We start from the raw sequence: 24,320 nt of genomic DNA on the forward strand, positions 1-24,320 counted from the left end.
GGACAGAGTCCTGTCCTGCCTCTTGAAGGAGCTAAAGCCCACTCTCTCCTCAGTTAAAACCAGAGGGACTCTCCAAATAACCAACGAGGAGAAACTTGTCCACCTTCAGACAACCAAGCCAGGCCCTCCCTAGGTGCCCTCCTCCGGGGTCTGTCTACGCTCCTGTGAGGAAACAGGCCCCTCACAATAAGTATTTTTTTTAAAACTCAAACAGGGCGCCTGGGTGGCTCAGGCCGTTAAGCATCTGACTCTTGAGTTGCGGCTCAGGTCAAGATCTTAGGGTGGTGAGATGGAGCCCCTCATCGGGCTCCGCGCTGAGCACAGCATCTGCTTGTCCCTCTCCCTCTCCCTCTGCCCCCTCCAGCCCTTCCCCCCACCCCACCACTCTCTCTTTAAAATAAGTTTTAAAAATCTGTAAACAATTTTTTAAAATAAATAAACAGAAGAAAACTCGAGGAATGAGGTTGATGGGGGAAACCCCAGCCAAAAAGGAGAAACAGGCTGTTTTCAGATCCCGACTCCCTCACAGAGGGTGTGTGCACAGGGATAGCTTTTGGCCAGGGCTAGGCCCGGATGTGATTGGTTTGGCTGGCATAGAATTTTTTTGAAATTTTGGCCCCGAATGCGCACTGCTCCATCCCCCACAGCCCATGCCACCGAATGGTTTTCTGAGCTTTGTTTCCTTCTGACTTCTTCACCCCCAGGCTCAGTAACTGCCCCGGGCTCTCAGGGGACGGCCACTGCCCCCACCCCCACCCCCAAGCCCAGGCTCTGACCTCTCCTGCCACTGTGACCTAAGTGTGCACAAATCCCTTTTTCTCCATTGGTCTGGCAAACCGGGTTGGAATGTTTTCAAAAGGAATTTTACCAGGAAGCTAAAAGTAAAACAAAATCCAAAAAAGGAAAAGCAAAGAGAGAGGAACGGATATGTATCCGGAGCACTGATTTCTCATCCTGAGACGAAGACACTCCAGCCCAGACTGGTAGTTCAGGCAGCACCGTGTCCCCCAGGCCCTGCCTCACTCGGCCTGTGAGTTCAGAGTGGCCTCTAGGTAGAGTGGCTTAGGTTTGGGGGGTCATCACCCCCTTTCAGGGCCTGCTTCCTAATTGACCCTCCCTAAAGGCATCCTCCTGTGGCCCCTGGTCTTGCTTAGGAGCACTGTCGCCCCCAACTTGTGTGTTTTGCTCCTGCCTTTCCCTCCACGTTAGAAGGACCGGGCCCTTCTGGAACTTTCTGTGGCTCTGGCCCTGGCAGTCGGCTCCATTTCTCTGTTCTGTTGTTTTGTCTGAAGGGTGTTCACTAGCCAACCATTACAGGTGGTTCTACCTTTTGGGGAATGAAGCTACTTCGTCTATTTTAAGAAACCCTCTGGTCTTAAGCATCTGGGACTGGTCTTTGCGGGGGGGGGAGCTGGGACCGCTGAAAGAAGGAGTTGTCTTCCTAGGACAAGTTGCGAAGACCAGCCGACCAGAAGAATCCGAAGGACCCGTGTAATTCTTCCCTCAATCACAGAACAGAACTAAGTGACTCTCCCTGAGTGCCAACGAGTGCCTGAGCCCTTTGGAACTCAGAATTCTTCCCATATCTCCGGGTACCCTCCCCAAAATGGTGCTCTGGGGAATGATCTCACCGCACTCAAGTCATGACAGTTTTATGGTATTAATTTCTGAAGCTCATAGAGTCCACAGTATGAGGAGGGGGCTTTGTCCTCCATTTCCCCACCTCCCTTCCCTCACAGCTCCCTCCCTGGATCCAAGCTGACCCCTCTGCCTTGGTAGCAAGGTCGGGCCTCACCGCTTCGGGGCTGGTCAGTGGGTCCTCCTTTCTTCCTCTCCCGGGTGTGGCTGGGGAGAGGTGAGCCCGCCCCTGTGGGAATGAATGGTCCCCTCCCGAGAGGGGTGGCTCTGTAAAGCTCCTTCCCTTACCGCCTGTCCCACAAGCTGCTGCTGTCCTCTGGAAAGACCTCTGGCTCCCCTACTTCCCGTGATCCAAGTGGGTGGGGAGATTGGGAGATAAGGCTGCTTCTCAGGCCAGAAGACTTGGCTGTGGGATGGATGGAAGGAGGAGAAAGCAAGGGCGATGAGTCAGGCCAGGATGGTTTTTTGCTCCCTGAGGGCTCCAGGTCTGCTTTGTGCTTATTTTGTTGTGCTTTCATCTGTTTTCACAATCCCGGAAGGACGAGAGCTCTCCGGGAGGCCGGGCAAGGTGGTCCCCCAGCTGCAGAGAAGTGCAGGCCAAGACTGACACTCCACAGGGGGGTGGTTTGATTCTCTTCTTGGCAGTCTCGGGCACAGCTCATGAGGAGTCTGCAGGGGAAGTCGAAGGAGAGTGGAGTTACCCCGCTGCTCCCCCTCTCCTGCCCAACCCCAGGGCTCCTCCTGGCTCCTCCCCGGAACCCCTCAGCAAAGGTCACCGTGTCAGCTCAGAAGACAGACACTTACTGCCAGCCTTGGGCTCAGGACGGTCGAGCTGACTTCTTCGGGAAGAGATCCGAGAGTCGGGGGGCCAGGGAGGCAGCCCCCTTCCCAGCCGCTGGCTGTGGTGGTCCTCCATGTCCTCCAGCCAGTCCGACCTCCACTCCCACAGGGGTAGGGAGAGGGCGGAGGTCAGGAAGAGGTCATCCCGGGGGGAGGGAGGTGAGGAAGCCTCTGTCAGGGAGGGTAGAGTTATTTGTAGAGGGCTGACCTTCACTCTGAGGGACCAGTTTAGGGCAGAATGCTTAGAGCCTGCTTCAGGCACTCACCCAACCTGGAAGATAACCTAGCCCCAACTCAGCCCATCAATTCTGGCAGCCATTGGAATGAGTCCATTGGTTTCTTTTGAGAGAATAGCTTGAGCTGTTTCCTCCCAGCCCAGCTCTGGGCTTCTATCCATACTCTCACCCTTCACCACACCCCCTCCCTGGGCATCCTTCTCTCTCCGTTATGGGCACTTCTGCCCTGGATAATCCTTGCTTTCCCCTTTACAAGCCTGGTTGTTTTTCTTGGAGGCAAAGGGTAGAGTTAGGGTTCATAAGATGGGGAGAGGGGTTCTGACAGAGTATATGAGGAAGTGGGGGCGCCTGGGTGGCTCAGTCCGTTAAGCGTCTGCCTTCGGCTCAGGTCATGATCCCGGGGTCCTGGGATCGAGCCCCGCATCGGGCTCCCTGCTCAGTGGGGAGCCTGCTTCTCCCTCTGCCTGCCGCTCCCCCTGCTTGTGCTCTCTCTCTCTCTCTCTCATCAAATAAATAAATAAAATCTTAAAAAAGAAAAGGAAGGGGCACAGGGAGCCCCGAGCTACTGTCTGTTGACAGGGACACAATGGTCCCACTCTGCTCGACAGGTGGAGGGGTGAGCCCAGCTTCTTCTCACCCCAGCCACAGACAGGGCAACGGGAAGGCTTGTAAGCATAGCAGGAGGTAAGAGAGAAAACAGACCTTCCCCTAGTGAGGAGAATCTAAAACAGTGAGTTGGAGTAAATAGAAGAAGTGGGGAGCAATCTTTCCTAGAAACCAGTGTCTGGGTTAAGAGGAGCAATCTAGAGGGAGGGCAAGGGGCCTACAGTTGGCTGCCTCTGGGCTTTAGACTTGAACATTTTGTCCTTGTTCTTGTGGGTGACCTTGGGCAAGTGAAAAAACCTGTTTGATTTACAGTTTCCTCATTTGGAAAAGAAAGATAAAGAATATTCCTCACAGAGTTGTTAATATTGAATGTATATATAGGGCCAGGGACAGAGCACTCATTCAATAAAAGCTAGCTCTTTTAAGGATTACCACAAAGACAATGGTTAGGAAGCCTTGCCTCTTGGTTGGGGAAAAGGCAGGGAGGGGTTCTTCCAGGAGCTGTGTCTATTCCAAGGGGTGGAGGTGAGACGTGAGGCAGGTGATCCCACATACCCGTGAAGACGCAGTCCGCCTCCCTGGGCTCCAGACCAAAGCCAAAGCTGTCCACGGCCATGGCCAGGGCCCGGGCGAAGTGGGCGTCGGCGAGGAAGGAGCCGTCAGAGGAGCTGACGAGGCTGGCTCTGGCACTGGGGACGTTGTCCTCAGAGGCAGAGCCCCAGCCGTTGGCCAAGGAGCCCTCGCTGGGGGTAGGGGTGGGACAGGGCCGGGGTGGGCACAGCAAGCCCCTCACTTCGGACCCCACCCCTCCTCCAGCCCTGCCCACGTCTGCTAGCTCTGAGGCTGTCGGGATGCTGATGTAGCCGTAGGTGACAGGGGGTGAAGGAGCCCTTGGCATAGGAGAGACACTATTCCTAGAAGAGAGACAAAATGGGAGACAGGACTAAGGTTGAGGTGGGTAGGCTGGCCGCAGAAACATTCCCGGGAGGAAGGGCGGAGATAAGCTACTCTTGTCCGTGCTTATCTGTAGTCCTTCGGTCATCCCTCAGGCAACTCACCTGGGGGTCTCTTCACCTTCACTAAGCTCCAGGCACAGGGCCACCTCCTCGGGAGTCAGCACACTGTCCTGATCCTCCCCCAGGGATGACAGTGAGGAGCTGGACAGACGACTGGACTCGGGGCTGGGACCAGAGAGGGAAGAGGCCTGGGGGCTGGAGGCGATCAGGATGGGGAGGGGGCCAGCTGGCTGTGGGAGGGAGGGGGGCGCTCGGGGCTCCGCAGAGTGCCTGATTGGGGTAAGAGAGTGATGACAGGGTGGTTAGTGCAGCCCCTGTCCACCCTCCCCCAGCCGCTGCCCAAGCTCAGCACACACCCCTCACACCCCTAGTCCCCCCGCCGCTGCCCAAGCTCAGCAAACACCCCTCACACCCCTAGTCCCCCAGCCCCTGCCCAAGCTCAGCACACACCCCTCACACCCCTAGTCCCCCAGCCGCTGCCCAAGCTCAGCACACACCCCTCACACCCCTAGTCCCCCCGCCGCTGCCCAAGCTCAGCAAACACCCCTCACACCCCTAGTCCCCCAGCCCCTGCCCAAGCTCAGCACACACCCCTCACACCCCTAGTCCCCCAGCCGCTGCCCAAGCTCAGCACACACCCCTCACACCCCTAGTCCCCCCGCCGCTGCCCAAGCTCAGCACACACCCCTCACACCCCTAGTCCCCCCGCCGCTGCCCAAGCTCAGCACACACCCCTCACACCCCTAGTCCCCCCGCCGCTGCCCAAGCTCAGCACACACCCCTCACACCCCTAGTCCCCCCGCCGTTGCCCAAGCTCAGCACACACCCCTCACACCCCTAGTCCCCCCGCCGTTGCCCAAGCTCAGCACACACCCCTCACACCCCTAGTCCCCCAGCCCCTGCCCAAGCTCAGCACACACCCCTCACACCCCTAGTCCCCCAGCCCCTGCCCAAGCTCAGCACACACCCCTCACACCTCTAGTCTCCCAGCCCTGCTTCCTGACCCCATGCCCTCTTACTGGGTCTGCTGACTCTGAGCAGGGGCTCCACGAGAAGGGAGGGGTGCTGGGGGGAGAGGGCGCGAAGCCAGCTCATTGGAGGAGCTGAGGAGCTGTGGTCCCAGGGCCCTCCAGGCAACCAGAGCCTGGGGCACAGCTCCTGGGGAACAATAACCTGGGGGTGAGACCGGCAGAACCCCCATCAGGCCCCCACACCTGCCCCCCCCAGCCCCAGCTTCCTGTCCCCACACCCCACCCACCCAGCCTCCTCAGGGGCAAAAGCAGCCACCCTGCCTCACCCCCTCACTTCCCTTTTCGGGCCTTCTCTCACCTGGGCTTTGGGAAAGGTTCTTGGAGCCTCTATTCCCCAACTCCCAGGCCCAGAGCTCCAGAGGGTGGCTGGCCCGGAGGGGTGGGGAGCTGTTAGCTTGCTGCAGCTCTGCAAAGGCAAGAGTCAGTGGGTGGGGGGGCAAGTCAGGGTGGGCCTTGCAGTCTCCAACCACAGGCTCTATCTTCAGCCGGTCTTTCAGTTAGGCTTTAGAGTCCCTGAACCCAGAGAAAAAAGGGAAGAACCTCCCTCCATCCTCCCCGTCCTCACCTTCATCCAGGCAGCTATGATAAGGGAGGAAGGTAGCACTAGGCTCAGAGTCAAAAGACCTGCATTCACAGCCCAGCTCAGTTACGTAGCTGCTGTGTGACCTCAGGTAAATTCATTAACTTTTCTGAGCTTTGGTTTCATTTGGGAACACCCAGTCAAATGATAGTTTTGCCAATCTTAATTTATTTATAAACACAGATTGGGAAGTTCCTGGTGCCTAAAAGAGACTTTGACAATTTTCGTTTCCTTACTGTATACATTCCCATCTTCCTGATCTCTATACCCTCGCAATTTCTACTCCTCTCATGAATTTTGGCCCTGTGAAGACAAATACCCCTTCTTTTCTTGGAGAGAATCTGTTAATTGCCATCTCTCACATTACAAATATCTTACAATGTTCTGGATCACCTTGCCCTGAAAAACCTGAGTATCTCTCACGTGGGAAGAAGGGTTGGACTGTCAAGTTGAGCCGAGTGGGTAAGACAACCCCACACCTTACCGGGTGTAACAGGAGCGAGTCAGCTGAGAAGAAGACCTCTAGAAGAGGAAGATGTGTTGGTCTCACCCAGGGAGGCAATGCGCTGCCCATAGATATTTGATGATATTTGTTGAATGAATGAGCAAATGGATGGATAATATCAGAGATGTAGATGTCAACACGAGGTGAGAAGAATCACAAGATGGCGGCTACCATTTGGCTCACACGGCCACTTAAGAGACAGGGCTCTGAGTGAACTCTGACAATGGAGAAGCTGAGGTAACTGCAGGAACAGACCCAGCTGTGTGCAGTGACCCAAAGCATGCTTCTTGGTCAGGCCAAAACCCAAATGGATCTAAGTTTAAACCAGAAGGGAACTGGGAGGGTAATGGAGGGAAGAGATTTCCCCAAGACCAGGAAAAAGTAAAATATCAAGTGAAGGAAAAAGGAAGCAGCCTTCAGATTAGTGTCACATGATCAGAAGCTCAGTTAGGAAAGGCGTTCCGTCCTTGAGAAATCCGAGACCAGGCAGGACGCTCGAGGCTTAGCCGTCTAATTGGTCTGATCTCAAAGATTTGGAGACCAAAACTGGGCAGGTTCAGAACAGGGATGAGATCAAGGCTACGCCATTCACCAAGACTATCTAAGCCCTGGGAATCCATGTACAGTGGCCAGACCTTCTGAGCCATTGGGATGAAAACGCACACAGCGGCCAGATTTCCTCCACCAAAATTGCTGCTTTGTTTTTTTAAATTTATTTCCTTTATTTGTTGTGTGACCTAGGGAGTCCTGGAGGCCAACTTCAGGTGCTCCAACTCTGTTATCAATGGCTTTGTCTCATCTAGTTCTGGTTTCCTGAGTAAGCTCAGAAAAGGGGACACATGTTGGTTAGTTGGTGTGGACAAGGAAGACGAAAGGCCAGTCCTAGAAAAGGGCACCTTTGTCCCAGCCCGTTCTATTTCTTCTAAAGGATTCTAGTCACAAAAGCTCCTCCCACCATGCTTGCAATTACTTGGGTTTTACTTTTCAGTGTTATTTGAGCAAACTACACGATAAAAATGTTATCAAGGTTAGGTCAAATCTCATTGGGCATACCTGAATGGCAAGATATATTTGTTTGAAATCATTAAGTCGTTAGGATACTCAATGTATGTATCTGGCAGAGTGGAACTAAGAGCCTGATACAATGGATGAAACATGAGAGAGTGTAACTGTGGTGGGGAGAAAAACCCCAACTAAGGTCAAATAATAAGAAAAAAGAATGAGCAGGTCAAGGGGAATAGGGGGGCACTGAGAGAGTTTGTCAGTGTCAGAAGACAAAGAATCCTCAGTCTTTTGGACTAAGTGACAGCAGTAGATCCAACTGCATGGCTCTGGACAAGACCACAGCACGGTCTTGCTGCTGCTGGGGACCCAGGAACGAGAGGTGGGCCATCGAGTGTCACCGGTGTAGGGGAGCTGCTGTGGTCGGCCAGTGGGGCTGAGGTGAGGAGACACCGAAGCCTCATCTCAGAATTGGAACCTGTCTTTTTTTTTTTTTAAAGATTTTATTTATTCATGAGAGACAGAGAGAGAGAGAGAGAGAGAGAGAGGGAGAGGCAGAGGGAGAAGCAGGCTCCCCGCGGAGCAGGGAGCCCGATGCGGGACTCGATCCCAGGACCCTGGGATCATGACCTGAGCCGAAGGCAGATGCTTAACCGACTGAGCCACCAGGCGTCCCAGAATTGGAATCTGTCTTAAGAATTGGCTGTAGAAAACTATTTACATTTCCCCTCCAGTAGTATTAATGTCTTAGGATGGGCTACACATCATATCCAAGTCAGTGTAGCTCTCCATGGGAAGGCAGGTTTTTAAATGGGACTTTTTCAACCCCTTTTTAGCTGCTATTTCATTACCACTGACAATTCCTAATGCTAGAATTCTGAGGTGAAGCTGGAAAGAATGCCAACTTTGCTAATATTAGAGTCATAAAATTCTGGATATTGGACAAGCTCTTAATTACTCTGAATCCATCTCTGTCTTCATGAAAGTTGGATTATATCCACTAAAAAAAAAAAAAAAAGGAATTGGCTCTAGGACATTTGTAAGGCTTACTAATCAGCACAGAAGGCTCATGAAGACAGCAGGTGGAGTGCAGGCCAATGTTCAGAAAGAAGAGAAACTAGTCAGTGGTAGAATAGAATCTCCCAAGGGAGCTCCCCGAGGGTGGCCTTTGGAAGCAGACCATTCTGGCTTCAAATCTGAGTTTAGCTTACTGACTTGTGGTGTTTTGAACAAGTTACTCATTTCTGATCCTCTTTCCCCATCTGCAAAACTAGAGAAATAATACCTAGCCAATAGGCTGGGGGTAATTTTAAATGAAATAACAAATACGTAAGGCACCTAAAATATAGTAGTTGCTAAAGAAACAGACACTCTGATTTTTTCTCTCTGGGAAGCAGAAGTCAGGAGAGAAATCTGGGCAGAAAGGAATGACTCATTCTTGTCTGGGAAGTGAGTAGGGAGTGAGTGCATGGGGAGGCCCCGGGCCCAGGGCACAAGGAGACGAGGCTCCAGGCTAGCACTGGTCACATGCTTTCAGTTTCTAACGTTACTTATATGCTGGTCAGCCGCTCTCCTCAGACTCTGAGCCCTTAGATGGCAAGAGCTGTCTCTTGTGTCCCCACAGCTGGCTTACAGTGGTGCTTAGGAAATGTCTGCCAAATTCAAATGCGTGCAGAAGTCGGCCCACGACTGGTGTGGCCAAGTGGAAACAGCACAGCGTAAAGAAAAGCAGAGTTCAGCACACTCCTGGCTGAGGGATCTGGTGATAGTGGGGAGACCCTGTGTCTGCCATGGCTGGGACAGAGCCCCCATCCGGCTGCGAGGCCCCCGGGTCACGTTCCCACCACGTTCCCACTCCTGTTCCCTCCTGCCACCCGCTCTAGGCTGTCTCTCCTCCCCATTCCTTACCCTGCTTCTTTTTGGCCTTCCAAGCCTCTGCAGGGGCCAGAGGCAAGCGCGGAGAAGCGAGGCCCCGGCGGCTGCAGAGGCTGTCTGGACTGGGCCAGGGGCTGGAAAGCCGGGCCAGCTGGGGTGGGAGACGCCTGACAGCTGGGGTCTTGGGGCTTGGCCGGGCTGGGGGGCCAGAAGGCAGCTCAGCGATGAGAGAACCATAAAAAGTGCTGGTATCGGGAAGCAGGGGCACACCCGGGCTTCGGGGATCCCAGGAGATCACTGTGGTAGGACGACAGGAAGAATTACGGCCAGTGCATCCCACCGCGCAACCCCCATCTCCAGCCCTGGCGAGGGGGTGATCCCCTCCCCCCCCGTTGGCCCCCTTGGCCCCACTGCGCATGCTCACAGGAGCGACGACAGTCCCTGGCGTCCCGGGGGTCCACGCCTAGCCTGCTGCTGAGGCTGCTGCTGCTGCTCAGGTCCCGGGAGCCCGACGTGGAGCGCCAAGTGTCTGCCAGCCAAGGGGAGTCGCTATGATCCATCCTGGGGCGATGGAGGGTGGGGACGGGGCAGGAGAAGTGGGGTGAAGCGAGAACATAATTGGCCAAGACCTCCAGCTCAGAGGGTCGCAGACGGGGTGGTAGCAGCTTTATTCTCGCTGCTGGCTAGCCCTTCACAGACTCCTGAAGATCTCCGACCCGGTGCCCCAAACTCAGTGGTCTTTTCTTATCCTGGGACCCGGGCGAGTCCAAGGGGCCCAGAACCGGGAGGCGTTGAAGAGAGACAGCTATGTGCGGAGACAAAGAGGACACAGATCCGGGGGCAGACGAACCCGCTGTGAAAATCCCCATCTGCCGCAGCCTAGCTGTGCAGCCCTGGGCAGCGAGGTCTACCAGCCTCTTGGAGCCCCGGTTCTTTATCTGTAAAAGGGCTACAAAAAATAAGCCTTCCATGTAAGGCTGATGTTGTGAGTGGAAATGAGGAAATGTGAGATCATTCAGCTGGCAGGGCTGGAGTCTGCTACGTGGATGTTGCCTTCTCTACGTCCAGTCTGGTTCCCTTTGAACTGGGTGCCCTGCTGGCTGCCTGAGTAATCTGGCAAGAATAGGGATCAGACCAAAGCAATTCTCTGCCTAAAACCTTCAGTGGCTCCCCATTTACCAGGATAGAGCCCAGTTGCCTAGCATGGCTAACAGGGCCCTTGTCGGTCTGGCTTCCAGCCCCCTAACCTTGTCCTTCAGTCTGACCCATCTTGCGCCTGTGTCCCAGCCAGCCCAAATGGCTGATGTTTCCCTATGAACATAGCAGGCTAGTTTTTGCTGCTCCTTTCCCCTTCCCCTTCCCCTTCTTTTGTCAGGGTGATTGTGGAATCTTCCTCCCATATTTCCCCATCCTACTCCCCTTTCCACGAATCTTGTGCATGTTTCTGCACTTTTTTATTTTAAAGATTTTATTTATTTGACAAAGAGAGAGAGAGACACAGCGAGAGAGGGAACACAAGCAGGGGGAGGGGCAGAGGGAGAGGGAGAAAGAGAGAGTATCCTCAAGCAGACTCCCTGCTGAGTGCAGAGCTAGATCCCAGGACCCCTGAGACCATGACCTGAACTGAAATTAAGAATTGGCTGCTTAACCAACTGAGCCACCCAGGCACCCCCACGTTTCTGCACTTCTAACACTGGATTGCATTCAGATGCTAACATGGCTGTCTCTGCCTGGACGCAGAGTTCCTGGTGGTGTGGAGCCTGTGCTAAAGAAATGAATGAACACAGAACCATCAGAATGGAATCCCTCTGGGGCGCCTGGGTGGCACAGTTGGTTAGGCATCTGACTCTTGGTTTCGGCTCAGGTCCTGATCTCAGGGTTCTGAGATTGAGCCCCGCATGAAGCTCTGCACTCAGTGTGGAGTCCGCTTAAGACTCTTTCTCCGTCTCCCTCTCCCCCTCCCCCATCCCCCCCCTCTTTCTCAAATAAATAAATGTCTTAAAAAAAAGAGAATGAATCCCCCTCAAAGACAAGGGATAAAGTCCCAGGAGATCCAGAGAAGTTTCAAGGAAGAGCAGACAAAGCCCAGGAAGTAGCTGGAAAAGAAAGGCCAGTGAGCACAGAATAATGCAGGAATATGGCCCCAACCAGCTTAGAACCTTGCTCTGGGCTGAGACACTGACAGCAAAACGGTAGCCCAAGGGCTGGTTGTGTCTGGCACAGAGTAGGTGCTTGATAAACTTGTTGAAAGATGCAGACTTGGAATGTGAAGCCCTTCAGAGGAAATCCAATGAGATAAAGAGCAGGAGAAGGTGGGCAGAGCTGAAATGGTTATTTAGTGTAAAACTCAGCCAATAAGAAAAAAAGGATGTTTTCTTTCTTAGCATCATGTCTCATAACCACAGACTTGCTTTGGCAGCCAAAGACCCTTGGAGCAGGTGTACCTGCCCCCTGCCCCTGATATTGAGAACAAGGAGGGAGAATCGAGACTGTAGGGGCAGAGTGCCCTCTGCTGGAACTGTGGGTGATTACTGGTGAAGGAGGGATCTCGCGATAGGTAGGTGATTTCCTGAATGCAAAGGCACCCCTAGGTAGACACTGGGTGTACAGAGAAAATTGGAAGTTAGACTGGTCTTTCCATGCTAGTTACCCCCACCTCGCAGAACCAGTCAGCAGGAGAGTCTAGGAAGTATTAGTGAGAGGTGGGCGACAAGCGCACCGATTAACCGTGTGACACACCAGCTATTAGCAGTGTGGCCTTGGGCAAAGACACTTAAGTCATGAGTCTCAGTTTACTCAACTGTCCAATGGGGTTATAGGAACATAAATGAAAGAGAAATTAATTCTCTCTTGGAGCTCAGGAGAGATTTGGGTAGTAGGATCCCAAAGTGCGTGGCAGCAGGAGAGAGAATATTCCATCCAATTCTCCGTCCTGGCTCCACTGTCCCTTGGCCCCTCGGCCTCTGCCTCACCTCAAGCCCCTCCCCTCTCATCTCTCACCTGTGCTTTAAGATGGCGTCCTCACTGGTGTATCTGTACAGACCTGGACGAGGGCAAAAGAAAGGCTAAATCCCGAGTGTCCAGCACCGGGCCCGAGATCTAAACCCCTGTATTGTTCTGCCCTCGACCGCCCGGGAGTCCACTGCATCTCTCACCTGGGCCCAGGTGCACCCCTGCTCGGCGCCGGCGGTGGACACACACGGCGGTGCCTAACAGCAGAAGCCAGAGCAAAACACCCCCACCAGCAATCACTTCTGGCCGCTTCAAGGTGGCCCTCAGCTGCTCCAGGGTCCAGGGACCATCACTGAGTTCTTGGGTGGCTCGCTCCATGGTCCGCTCTGTATGGGGATTTGTGCTCAGTGGGCAGGGTGGGGAGGGGCGGTGAGAGTGGGGCAGACGATGAACCGGAGGGGTGAGATGTGAGTAGGGAGAGAGGAAGGTGGGAAGGGGGGCTCACGGGGTGTGGGTGGGCTGGTGGGCACTGCCCTCACCTAAAAGGAGGCAGACGGGGCTACTGGGGGGCCCAGGCCCAGCACCAGTAATGGCAGCCACTTGCACGCAGTAGGAACCTGGCTTTCGGGTGGCGATCTCCAGCTGGGTCTGCTCACCCGCCACAGTCCAGTTGGCTGGGGGCAGTGAGGTGTTGCCCAGGCTCCAAACCTGAGGCACAAGCGGAGGTGAGCAATGGTCCCCCTGCACCACCCCAGCAGCTGAGCCCTTCATCTCTGGGCATGTGGCCACCCTGGGGACATTCCCTCAACCCCAGGCAGCCATGCTTCTTATTCCCTTCCCCCTGCAGAGTGAGAGAGACCTCTCTCTAGCCTGGCAGAAGCAGGGCCAAAGCAATCTGCTAACATAGACGGTAGGCCGTGGCTCTCAACCTTCACTGTGCTTCGGGGTCACTGGGAGGGTTTGTTAAAAATCCAGGTTACTAAGCCCATCCCTGAGTTTCTGATTCACGAAGCCTGGGAAGGACCCAGGGATTTGCGTTTCTAACACGTTGTCGGGCACTGCTAGTGTGGCTGGTCCAAGAACCCCATTCTGAGGCCACCGCCTTAGAAGCTGGGAGTCAGACACAGCCCGGTTTGGTTCCTGTTCTGCTTCCTGCACCTGTGACCTGGGCCTCGCTCTCCATGTCTGTAAAGTAGGGATAATCACCCAGGATGGACAGTGAGACAAAAATGAGATCAGGTAGGAAAGTGCTTGGCAAGGCCTGGCAAAACCTCGCCCAGCAACAGCGAGATTCCCCTTGCTTCTCTGCATGGGGGCTGTTTCTCAGTGCCCAGAGCAAAGGTATGCAGGGTGTCAGGGAAGAGGGATGTCCTGGCACCACCAGGAAGGGGTACCTGGTAGCCACGGATGATGCCATTGTGGTTTTCAGCAGGTGGTGGGACCCAGCTCACAAGGACACTGCTGTTGCCAGGCTTTAAGGTCACCTCCTGGGGAGGGGCACTGGGCACTGGAGGGGAGGAAGAGAGTCTATAAGGGATGCTGAAGGAGGGGACCCTAGGAAATGGAGCTGGGAAGGGGATGTGGTCACAGACCACACTGATAAGAATAGGAGCTTCTTGCAGCTCTGCTTGCTGGCCATGGCAGAAGGGAGCCTGGGAGTTAAGGCCCCCTCCCCCGCCAGACTGGGGTGGGACAGTCCAGGGGCCCACAGACAGGAAGGTGCCGGAGAGCATACTGCTGGGTCCTGGGGGCATCTGTCCCTGACCTTGTTCAGGCAGCCTCAGGAGCAGCACGTTGCTGTCAGGGCCTTGAGCCCGGCCAGAGGATGGTCTCACTTTGAACTCGTAGTCTTGGCCCCAGAGGAGGCCTCCCAGCTCTGCGCTCTGCCAGCCAGCCAGCAGGGCCTCTGCCCACGGAGCTCCCGGGCCTCCTGGGGCCGTCTGGACCCGGAACAGGGCTGTGTAGGACTGAGCAGGTGCCGCAGGGCCGCTCACCTGGGAAAGAGTCCAGAGGAAGGATGGGGGTCAAGGGTTTAGGACCAGCTCTTCCTTGAGCTCTGGACTGGCACCCACCCCTAGGTCCTGGGCCTTACCTTCCAGCTGAGCCACACAGCAGGCTCAGGCCTGCTGCTCTTTGCGGGGTCTGGGTTCAGCAAGGTCACATTTTCCAGCTGAATGTGCACAGCCAGCAGCTCCAGAGGCTCTTTATAGGTCTGGGGCTCTGTGGGGAGCATAGGGGTGTTCTGGGGCCTATAGGCCAGAGTGATGAGATTGAGGAGTGAAACAGCCCCCAGACGTGGAGCAACCACAATTCCCAGATTTCCCAGTCTAGAGCACTCCTATTTCTCCTCTAGGATGGGGGAACCTCTCTTTAAATGGGGTCCCCCATCACTCTGATCCCGATCCCACATTGATCCCCACATACCCTAAGCCCAGCCCAAACCAGGCCCTAACTTGAGCTGACCACCCTCGCCTTACCCTGGACAGATACCCTGGCTGCCCGGCTCTCCCGTCGTCCTGCACTGTTGGTGGCCACACACATATAGGTCCCCTCATCGCTCTTCTCCGCTCTTGCCATCTGCAGGGAGCCCCTGGAGACCTGTCGAGGCCAAGTGCTTCGTGAAGTCTCCATGTGGGGAGGGGCTCTGACTGGGGAGGGAAACTTAGGCCTCTCTGCCTTCCCTTCCTCAAATTCTGCAGGGGACATGGGGCCGGGGGGGGGGGGGGGCGGGTCACTCCCTCCGGGTGTGCCCCATTCCCCTCAGAACCAGAGAAAGCACGGGAAGGGGGGCTACACTCACCGTGTGCCGTCCTGGCTGTAGGGCCAGGGGTTTGCCATCCTTCCACCAGGAGACTGTGGGCTCTGGGTGGCCCCTGGGCGGCCCACACTCCAGAACCACCGGCTCGCCCACTGTGGCCACTGTATCCTGAGGCTGGGTCTGGAAATCCTCCCGAAGGTCTGCGGGCACGATGGAGGGTCAGCAGGGAGGATCGTCCAGTGCTCCCCTCCACAGAGGCCCTGCCTCGCTCGGTGCCTCCTGCTGCACTGGCCCCATTCAGCTTTACCCACCTTTTCACTGCCTTGTGTTCACTCCTCAGAGCCCCAGCCCTCAGTTCTCCCAGGCCAGGCCTTCCCTCACAGATGGCCCCCCAGATATCCTCACCTCAGGCATCGGGCCCCAGGTGTGCCCCACCCTGGGCCTCCCCTCCCAGGCTTTACCAGCCGCAGACAGCCGAGCCGCTCTGCTGATGGCTGTGCCCAGCCGGTTGCTGGCCTCGCAGGTGTAGACACCCAGATCTGTGGACAGGGCCTGCTCATCCTGGCCACGTCCCCGGGCAGGGGGCCGCAGCAGCAGGAGTGTTCCATCAGGTAGGAGGTGGTGGATGTCTGGGGGCACCATGCTCAGGGGCTGCCCGTTCAGCAGCCAGCGGATGGTGGGAGGCGGCTGGCCCGAGGCTCGGCAGCTCATTTTGGCGGGGCCTGGGCCCTGGAGCAGCTGGTCCTGGGGGTGGACTAGGATCTGGGGTGGGGAGTCCTGGGCCGTGCCTCCTGGAAGGGAAAGGGGGGGCGGAGCCCAGTCTGACTACCAACAGGACCCCCCAAATCCCTGAACATCTCTTCTGCCTTCTCTTGTCTGAAGATAGCTTCCAATAACAAGCTAGCTGGGAGGGGTGCCATGTCACCGCCTCTTGAGCAGTTTGCAGGAGAGACAATAATCTACTGTGTGAGGCCGGGGGGGGGGGGCAATTAAAAAGCTGTAAGAGAAGTAAGGGCCCCTGTGTTCTAACCTCTCTGTCTCACACATACATCATCATCACCACCATCGTCATCACCATCTCTGGCACCCCTGCTGCCAAAGGGAAGGCCTTGAATCGAGGGAGCAGGGTCTAGGAGAGGGGACGGCCACACTCACCCGTGACAAGCAGAAGCAGGAGAGACAGGGGCCCCGGGGCCCCAAGGAGGCCCGCTCCTCCAGAGCCCATGGCTGCTCTCGGGCCTCTAGCCTCGCCGCAAGCACTTTGTCCTGCGGCTCTGGAGCTCGCAGCAGGGGGAAGGAGGGGCGGGGAGGGGTGGTGGTGGTTGTTTGTGACGGAGCCTCTGCCCCAGGAGGGAAGCAGCTTTGAGGAAGCCCATGCTTCCTGCCTGGCCCTGCGAGCCTCGGAGAACGGGCAGGAGACCAGCAGAGAGAAACTCTCTGCCCTTGACCCTCTAGCCATAACCCCTGGCTCCAGCTCCGGCCCTAAGGTTTAACTTGGGGTCTAGTCTGGGGTTTCCTAAAGGTGATCTTCACACTGATGTAATACCAAGCACAGCCTTCAGCCTCTATTTAAACCGTGATGCCAATCCTGGTCCCTTGGCTCCAAGCGCTTTCCTGCCATAGTGGAACGGAGACCCAGCGGTGCAGTCTCAGGGCACCGCGCTGGGGAGCTGAGGGTAGAGAAAAGTGGGCCAACGCAGCTAGGGGGAGGGAGGCAGGAGTGTATTGCCATCCCACAGGCCATCTACCCAAGGATGGGGGCGGGGGACAGATATGGGAAGGCTTTAGGGGCTCTGGGAGAAGCTGGGAGGTGCTCACGGTGTGTTCCTACTCACTGGGAGACAAATGAAATAAGCTGTGGGAGACCTTGGGCCAGTTCCTTCACCCTTGCCAATTGGCTTCCTTACCTATAAAGTAGGAGTCATAGTAATAGTCCCCACCGTGGGGGCTGGAGTGAGAATGAGATGTGATCGTGCATGAAATCACTTAGAACAGCGCCGAATGCACTCTAAGTGATGGGTAAGGGCTAGCCAATATTGTTATTTATTTATTTTTATGCACATGCCATCACCTTAACTATTCAAGCATCCTTGGCAGGGATATTTCTCAGGGTCTTTCCAGCCCTGGAACCTTGTGTCTACAACAGGCAAGCCTTGTAGCTTCTGAGCCTGCAATGTTGGTGCTCACCCTGCCGTTCCTTCCCGCCCCCTCCCCTAGAGGGACACGCCCCTCTCCCCTCTCAGAGCCCAGCTCCTGTTTACAGGTCTCTTCCTCCCAAATCTGGAATCTCAGCCATTTCCTGGAGCTGTTCCCGGAAGGCCAAGGCCAGGCACTGGGGCTCAGCGGAAGAGTGTCCAGCCTTTGTTCCCCATTGTTCCTGGCCAGCTCCTCTGTGGGGCCCCTAACGCAGCTGACTTCCTCCCTTCCTCCCCCTTCCCAGCCTGGCCTCAGCGCCAGCCACAGCCACAGCCCTAGGCCTCCTTCACTCCTTCTCTTTCTCCTGAAAAGCAGACCAACACAGATAAAGACAGAGCAAGAGAACACCATAGTCTCTAGAAACTGGGCATTTCCAGTGGGTAAAGAACAGACGGAGTGAAAGCCACATAATGAAAGTGTTGCAAGGTTAGGAATTGGGGTTAGAGAGCAGAGTCTGGTATTTCAGAAGTGGAAGAGCTAAGGGCAGTGACAAAGTCCGGGGCAGGAGCATAGGCATCTGTGTGCCCGGCAGAGTGGAGTAGAGTTTAGGGGGTCAAGGATCTGGGAGGCCAGAGTGATGAGGGGGGTATTCATGTGGACACCAAAGTCATCCAAGGACAAGACAAGGAAGGATGTTGTGGAACAGATGGATTTACCGTACCTACTGCCAACTTGGGATTTTCCTGGGTCTGGATCCCCCAAGCCCGTCTGACCCCAGACTGCCTGCTGTCGGTAGTCTTTCTTTAATCTCTTCTGCTTATCCACTGGACTTGGGGAACGCAACCAAGTTCTCTGCTCATGAGTTGAACCAACTGGATTGTACTCAAATCTCTACAATCCATAAAGATGGTATAAGAGGGCAAGTCTCAAAGGAATTCAGACTCGTGGCTAGCCCTATCCTCAGGTACACAGCGGGGAGAGGTGCCAGTGCTGAACAACAGGAACGGAGCCCCAGAGGGAGGCTACAGCAGCCCGAGGAGCTGCCCCTACCCCACAGTCACATGCCTCATCCCTGGAGATCTTCAGCACAGCCTGCCTCCATTCCCAGACTCTTGGAGGGCCAAGTGCTAAGAACTGGGCTGTTCCTGGGAGACACTGAGACTCTCCTCACTCAGTCCAAGCATCCAGGGCACCCAGGGATCTGTGGAGTGATGGCCAAGGGGACTTCCCAACAGTAAGGTGTGTCTGGATGGCTCCCAGAGATCACAGTGCTCATTTCCAGCAACCACGCCTCGCAGCATCTGTATTGTCTCACTTCCACACATTAAGGAAGAGCCTACTGCATGAGTCATGCGGATGAGGTTAGTCAATGGGAGCTGTCTCCAGTTATTTCAAAGGAAGCTCTGCTCTGGGGCCAGTGACCAGTTTACATAGCATCTTCCTCCACCTCCCGGTTTTAGAATTTTGTGTTTTGGGAAGTAATTCTTTAGTTGCTTGTAAAGGGAAAGAGAGAGGACAGGAGTTCAGCGTCCTCCTGAAGGAGCCTCCAGGGGACATGATTTCCCACATCTGGCTCCTGGTTTCTCTGGCTTCTTATTCTATGTTCTCTGAAGATGCAGCCAGGAGCTCCTGCTGGGCAAGCTGGTAGGGCAAAATATATGAATTCAAGTAGGATTTGAAGTCAGCTACACTTAGGCGTAGATCCTGGTTTCACCGCTTACTGGCAGAGAGACCTTGAATAAGTCACATAACCTCTCTGAGCCCCACTTTCCATGTCTGTAAAATGTTTGTGTGAGGTTTATGGAGAATGGATATGGAAGTGCTTAGAAAATACTAGATATGTGTTAATTATCTCTTGAGTGTTCTGGGAAGGCCATGCCCCCTCCCTGACCAACAGAGCCACAGCCAGCCCCAAGGACCTGGAGGCACTCTTTCTGGTCTTGAGATCAGCAGGATCTTCTGGTTTTGCTTTGTTTTTTCCTCTTTGCTTGAGTCTGTTTGGTCCCAATCTCCAAGTTCTCATTTTTGTTGCAGGATGCCAATGGCTGGAGGGAAAATGAGTCAGGAGAGGAGACAATAATGAACTTCTCTAAGCTGAATGGAAAGGTTGCCCTGATGCCACCTCACTGGCACAACATCTGTTCCCTAGTTCCTGGTCCCATCGACGTCACGGCCAATTTCAAGGTCCATGGGGGGACTCACATCTAATACTTTCAACCCTACAGTTTCTTGACCTTTTTGACACCAATGACTATGGGTCACCCTGGACCAAACATTGGAGATTGGATCAAATGGAGATTTCCAAGGCTGCTAGCATCAACATTTAACCATCTGCTCACATGTCCAAGAAGAAAAGGAGATCAGTTACTGTACTTTGTGTTCAACCTGTCAATGCCTTCTAGGACTTCAAAGACCACGAGGAGCATACTTGTTATTGAACATGTGGGATTTATTACTCCTTGCAGCTAAGGAACGTGCACACCGTGGGGAACTGTGCAGTGTCTCAGTAAGAGACACTTAACTTACTCAGTAAGAGACTTACTAGGGTGTTAGAAAGAATCAATTATCGGATTTGGGCTTTGGGTGATATTGGGGAGGGTCCTAGGAAGTGGAGGAAGTGGAGCTTTGCTCTAAATTGGGTGTTCTCAGGAATCAGGCATAATTCTATGATTCTTTGCAGAAGAGTGTCTTTGATAATTTCCTTGCTACGTAGTAGATCAAGTCATCCTTTTTCTTTTTCTATTATGAACAGTGCTACCCCTAACCTTCATTTTCTATGTCTCCTAGTGCAACTATAAGTGTTTAAGAGTCTCTCTAGGGAATAAGTAAACCTAGTAGTAGGATTTCTGGGTCTTGGGGCATACAAATATTCAACTCTAGATGGTAACGATTGTTTTTCAAATCAGTTGGTTGTACCAATGTCTTTGACTCACATCCCCAGAACAGTTGGTAAACCTCTTAATTTTTGACAATCTAGCATGTAAAATAATATTTTATTATTGTCTTAATTTGCATTTGCCTGATTAAATAATAAAGCTGAACACTTTTTCAAGTGTTTACTCCCCATTTGCCTTTGCTCTTCTGGGAAGTATTTGTTTCTATCTTTGGCTCATTTTTTTTACTACTTATTTGTCTTTTTCTCAATAACTTTCAGGAGTTTTATATAAGCCAGATAATAATTCTTTGTGGATTAGAGATGTTGCAAAAACAAGCTTGGCCTTCTATTTTCTCTTTCTTTATAGTGTAACAGATGTTCTTAATTTTACTGTAGATATATTTATTTTTATGTTTAGTGTATTCTTTCCATTTTTGAAAAAAACCTCTTTTGTACTAAAGCCAAAAAGATATTCTCCCATATTTTCTTCTGAAAGTACAAAAATCTCACACTTAAGTCTTTGATCTATCACTAATTGATTATTTTATATGGCTTATGTACATATATATATTTTTTTTCAGATAGTCAACAATACTCCCAGTACTTCTTATTTAGTGACTTGCAATGATTACTTGTTACACATCAAATGCCCATATATATTTAGCTTGTTTCATTGGCCTTTTGTCTATTCCTGTGTGAACATCACATTGTCTCAATTACTAGAGCTGTCTAATCAATTTTGATATCTAGTAGGGTGAGTCATCCCCCTTTCTTTTTTAGACATGTCTTGGCTCTACTTAGGGCTTCAGCTGGTCAAGTTCCTTGAAAACCTCGTGGACCTGATTGAATATATAAGAAGAACTGGCATTTTATAACATTAAGTCTTCCTATTCATGAACATGTATACCTCTCCCTTTATTTTGCTCTTCCTTCATGTCTTTCAATAAAGTTTTCGATTTCGCTCTGTATAGATATTACCCACATTTTGTTAAATGTGTTTTTAGCTGACTTGTTAAGCAAAGATAGTTGCAGTAATCCCCACCATCCTGTATACTTTCCCTTTGCAATGCTTGTCACCCCTCGCACAAAGAAGTGGAAGCCTTTCCTTAACACCCTGAAACTCGGCTGGCCTTGTGAATTGCTCTGACCAACGGAATACATTGGAAGTGATATGGTGTGGGGAACGTTTAAGTCTAAGCCTCTAGAGGGCTTGCAGCTTCTGCTCTTGACCTTTGTTGTTGTTTTTAATATTCATTTAGCCAGCACACAGTACATCATTAGTTTTTGATGTAGTGTTCAATGATTCATTACTTGTGTATATGCTCTTGACCTTTTGAAACACCGCTCTGAGACTATGTGAGGAAGCTCAGTTTAGCAACATAGAGTAGAGATGAGCTATTCTAGCTGAGGATCCCTAGACCTACTAGCCAACCACACGTATCGATCAGCAGACTTGCGGGTGAGGCCATCTTAGGCACCCAGATCCAGTTCAAGATAGCAAATGATGTGGTCACACAGGTGACCTCATGGCACCAGCAAGTGAATCACCCAGCAAGTCCAACGCAAACTGCCGACACAAAGAATTGTGATGGAATAAAATAGCTGCTCTTTTAAGTCACTCAATTTTGGATTGGTTCATTACAAAGCAATCAGGAACTCAGATGCCTTGATATTATGTCTCAAAGTTTGTCAATTCTTTTGAGTTGTCTATGTAGGAAAACATACAATCCAAATACGACATTTTTGGTTTTTTATTTCCCATCTTTATACCTTTTTGTTTCTTTCCTGCATTGTCAGGACTGTGTTGACTACAGAGAGTGACCGTGGGTCTCTTTGTTTCCTTCTTCATTTAGAAAAGAATTCTTCTAATGTTTCACCGTTAAGAATGAGGGTTGCTGTTGGTTTTTGTAGATACTATTTATCAGGTTTCAAAAGTGTCCTTTTTTAAAATTATTTTATTTTATTTTTTTAAAGATTTTATTTATTTATTTGACAGAGAGAGAGCACAAGTAGGCAGAGAGGCAGGCAGAGGGAGAGGGAGAAGCAGGCTCTCCGCTGAGCAGGGAGCCCGACGCGGGGCTCGATCCCAGGACCCCGGGATCATGACCTGAGCCGAAGGCAGACGCCCAATGACTGAGCCACCCAGGCACCCCTCCTTTTTTTTTTTTAAGTTTCCTTTTATTTCTAGTTTGTTAAGAGCTTTTGGTCGTGATTAAGAATTAAATTCTACAAGGTTTTTTTTTTTGGCACCTATTGAGATAGTTTGTCTCTTTTAATCTGTTAATGTGGGGAATAACATCTATGAATTTTCTATTTTTTAAAGATTTATTTATTTGAGAGAGAGAGAGAGAGCAGGAGCAGAGGAAGGGGCAGAAGGAGAGGGAGAGGGGAAGCAGACTCCCTGTTGAGCTCAGAGTCCTTCAGTGACCCTGAGATCACGAACAGAGCCAAAACCAAGAATTGGATGCTTAACTGACTGAGCCACCCAGGCGCCCCATGATTTTCTATTTTTAAATTATTCTTGCATTCTTGGTATTTCCCAAAGGAGTTGAAAACTTATGTCCACACAAAAATCTGCACACAGATGTTTGTAGCAGTTTTATACATAATAGTCAAAACTTGGAAGTAACCCAGGTGTCCTTCAGTAGGTGAATGGATAAACCGTGGTTTATCAGGGAAGTGCAAATCAAAACCACAATAACGTACCACCTCACATCAGTTAGAATAGTTGTCATCAAGAAGACAAGGGATGATGAGGGTATGGAGAAAGGGTAACCCCAGTGCACTATCAGTGGGAATGAGAATCAGTAGAGCCACTGTAGAGAACAGTATGAAGGTTCTTTAAAAAAATTAAAAATAGAACTACTGTATGACCCAGCAATCTCACCTCTGGGTATATATCCAAAGGAATTGAAATCCAGATCTCATAAAGATATCTGCAGTGCCATGTTCATTGCAGCATTATTCACAATAGCCAAGATACGGGAACAGCCTGTTTCCATATTCATTCATCAATGGATGGATGGATGGATGGATAAAGAAGATGCGACACATGCATATATACATATATATGCATTTCATATATTTTGAGGTTAATTAGATACACACAATTCAATTTTAAATTTTTTTTGGTGAAATAAATCTTTAATATTCTGTAGTTACCCTCTGTAGCAGACACTATTGAGGCTCCATTTATAATTCTTCAGAATTTACCTCTACACTGAAGGCTGCTTTCTGTTTGGAGACCATATCTGGACACATGCAGGGCAAGCTGGAAGCACTAGGAGCTAAGGCCCTGGAAGGGATCCTAAACTCATGATGCATGGAGATTTGGCAGATCGGTACCCCAGTTGCCTTGCTTTCTGTTGGGATTATCCTGAAATCTGTTTATCTAAAATCTGATTTCAACACCGTTCTCCTAGCTTCCCCCATAGTATTGAGCTCCAGTGTCCCACAGTATTAAGTGGCTTGATAACATGTCCTTTACTGACTTTGATCGCTTTCATGATCCACTTCCTTACTACTATACTGGTGTTTCCTGAAATAAATTATTTGCACTCAAATTCAAGGCACCTCACTTAGTCCTAATATTAAAGGAGGCTATCTATTTAATTGGGTTACTTTTGGGAGTCAAAGAGCATACTAGTTGTTGCTAGGATAACAGGAGTAAACCAGGGCTGTCTCAGGCAAACAGGACATAAGGTCAACCCACTAATTAGGCTTTTTGTCCCAAAGTCCATTTGTCTTGTGGTTATAGTTAATAGTTATCCCAGCTTCCTCTTGCTTGCTATTTGCCTGGCATATCTTTTTCCGTTACTTTATTTTCAACTTTTGCATATCTTTGTTTTGGGTGTATTTCATTTAAACAGCATATGGCTGGATTATTAAAAATATAATCTAACAGATTGTATTTTAGCTGATGAATTTAGGTCATTTACAATTTATTTATAATTTAGCCTTGTTTCTACCATCTTATATATGGCTTCCTATTGTCTCACTTTTTCTGTGTTAATTTTTTCTTTTTTTCTTGTCTTAAAAAATTGAGCTTGTGTTTGTTTCTTTATTCTTGTTCCCCTTCCTATTGGTTTGGAACTTATACCAATTCTTTCATTTTATTCTTTAAGTGGTTACCCTGATAAGGTTCCCTTGAATATTTAATAAAATCTGAACTTAATATCTTAACCATCCTTCCCTCCCCAAAGAATTCAAGGGTCAAGGACCCTGTAATAGTTTCATTAGAATAATCCCCCTCCCAATTTATATGCTGTCA

General features: G+C 51.6%; 1 protein-coding gene across 3 annotated transcripts; it reads right to left on the bottom strand.

The window, feature by feature from the left end:
- Positions 1–862: 862 nt before the first annotated feature.
- ROBO4 (roundabout guidance receptor 4) lies at positions 863–16,350 on the bottom strand. 3 transcript variants are annotated; one of them, XM_027580769.2, is made up of 18 exons: positions 16,195–16,350; positions 15,501–15,830; positions 15,082–15,239; positions 14,759–14,879; positions 14,374–14,501; positions 14,047–14,275; positions 13,676–13,788; positions 12,821–12,989; positions 12,485–12,667; positions 12,330–12,372; positions 9,754–9,890; positions 9,363–9,626; positions 5,666–5,773; positions 5,356–5,509; positions 4,379–4,606; positions 3,876–4,234; positions 2,443–2,649; positions 863–2,307 (listed from the first exon to the last, which is right to left on the bottom strand). In XM_027580769.2, exons 1-18 carry the CDS (start codon positions 16,262–16,264, stop codon positions 2,297–2,299), a joined length of 3,012 nt encoding a protein of 1,003 aa, XP_027436570.1. In that variant the 5' UTR covers positions 16,265–16,350; the 3' UTR covers positions 863–2,296. The 3 variants fall into 3 exon arrangements, with proteins under 3 accessions (XP_027436570.1, XP_027436572.1, XP_027436571.1); XM_027580770.2 differs by having other exon boundaries at positions 864–2,307; positions 5,356–5,494; XM_027580771.2 differs by lacking the exon at positions 15,501–15,830 and having other exon boundaries at positions 16,195–16,348.
- Between the last annotated feature and the right edge of the window lie 7,970 nt (positions 16,351–24,320).

This window comes from Zalophus californianus, chromosome 11 (assembly GCF_009762305.2).
Source record: "Zalophus californianus isolate mZalCal1 chromosome 11, mZalCal1.pri.v2, whole genome shotgun sequence".
Taxonomy (NCBI): Eukaryota; Metazoa; Chordata; class Mammalia; order Carnivora; family Otariidae; genus Zalophus; species Zalophus californianus.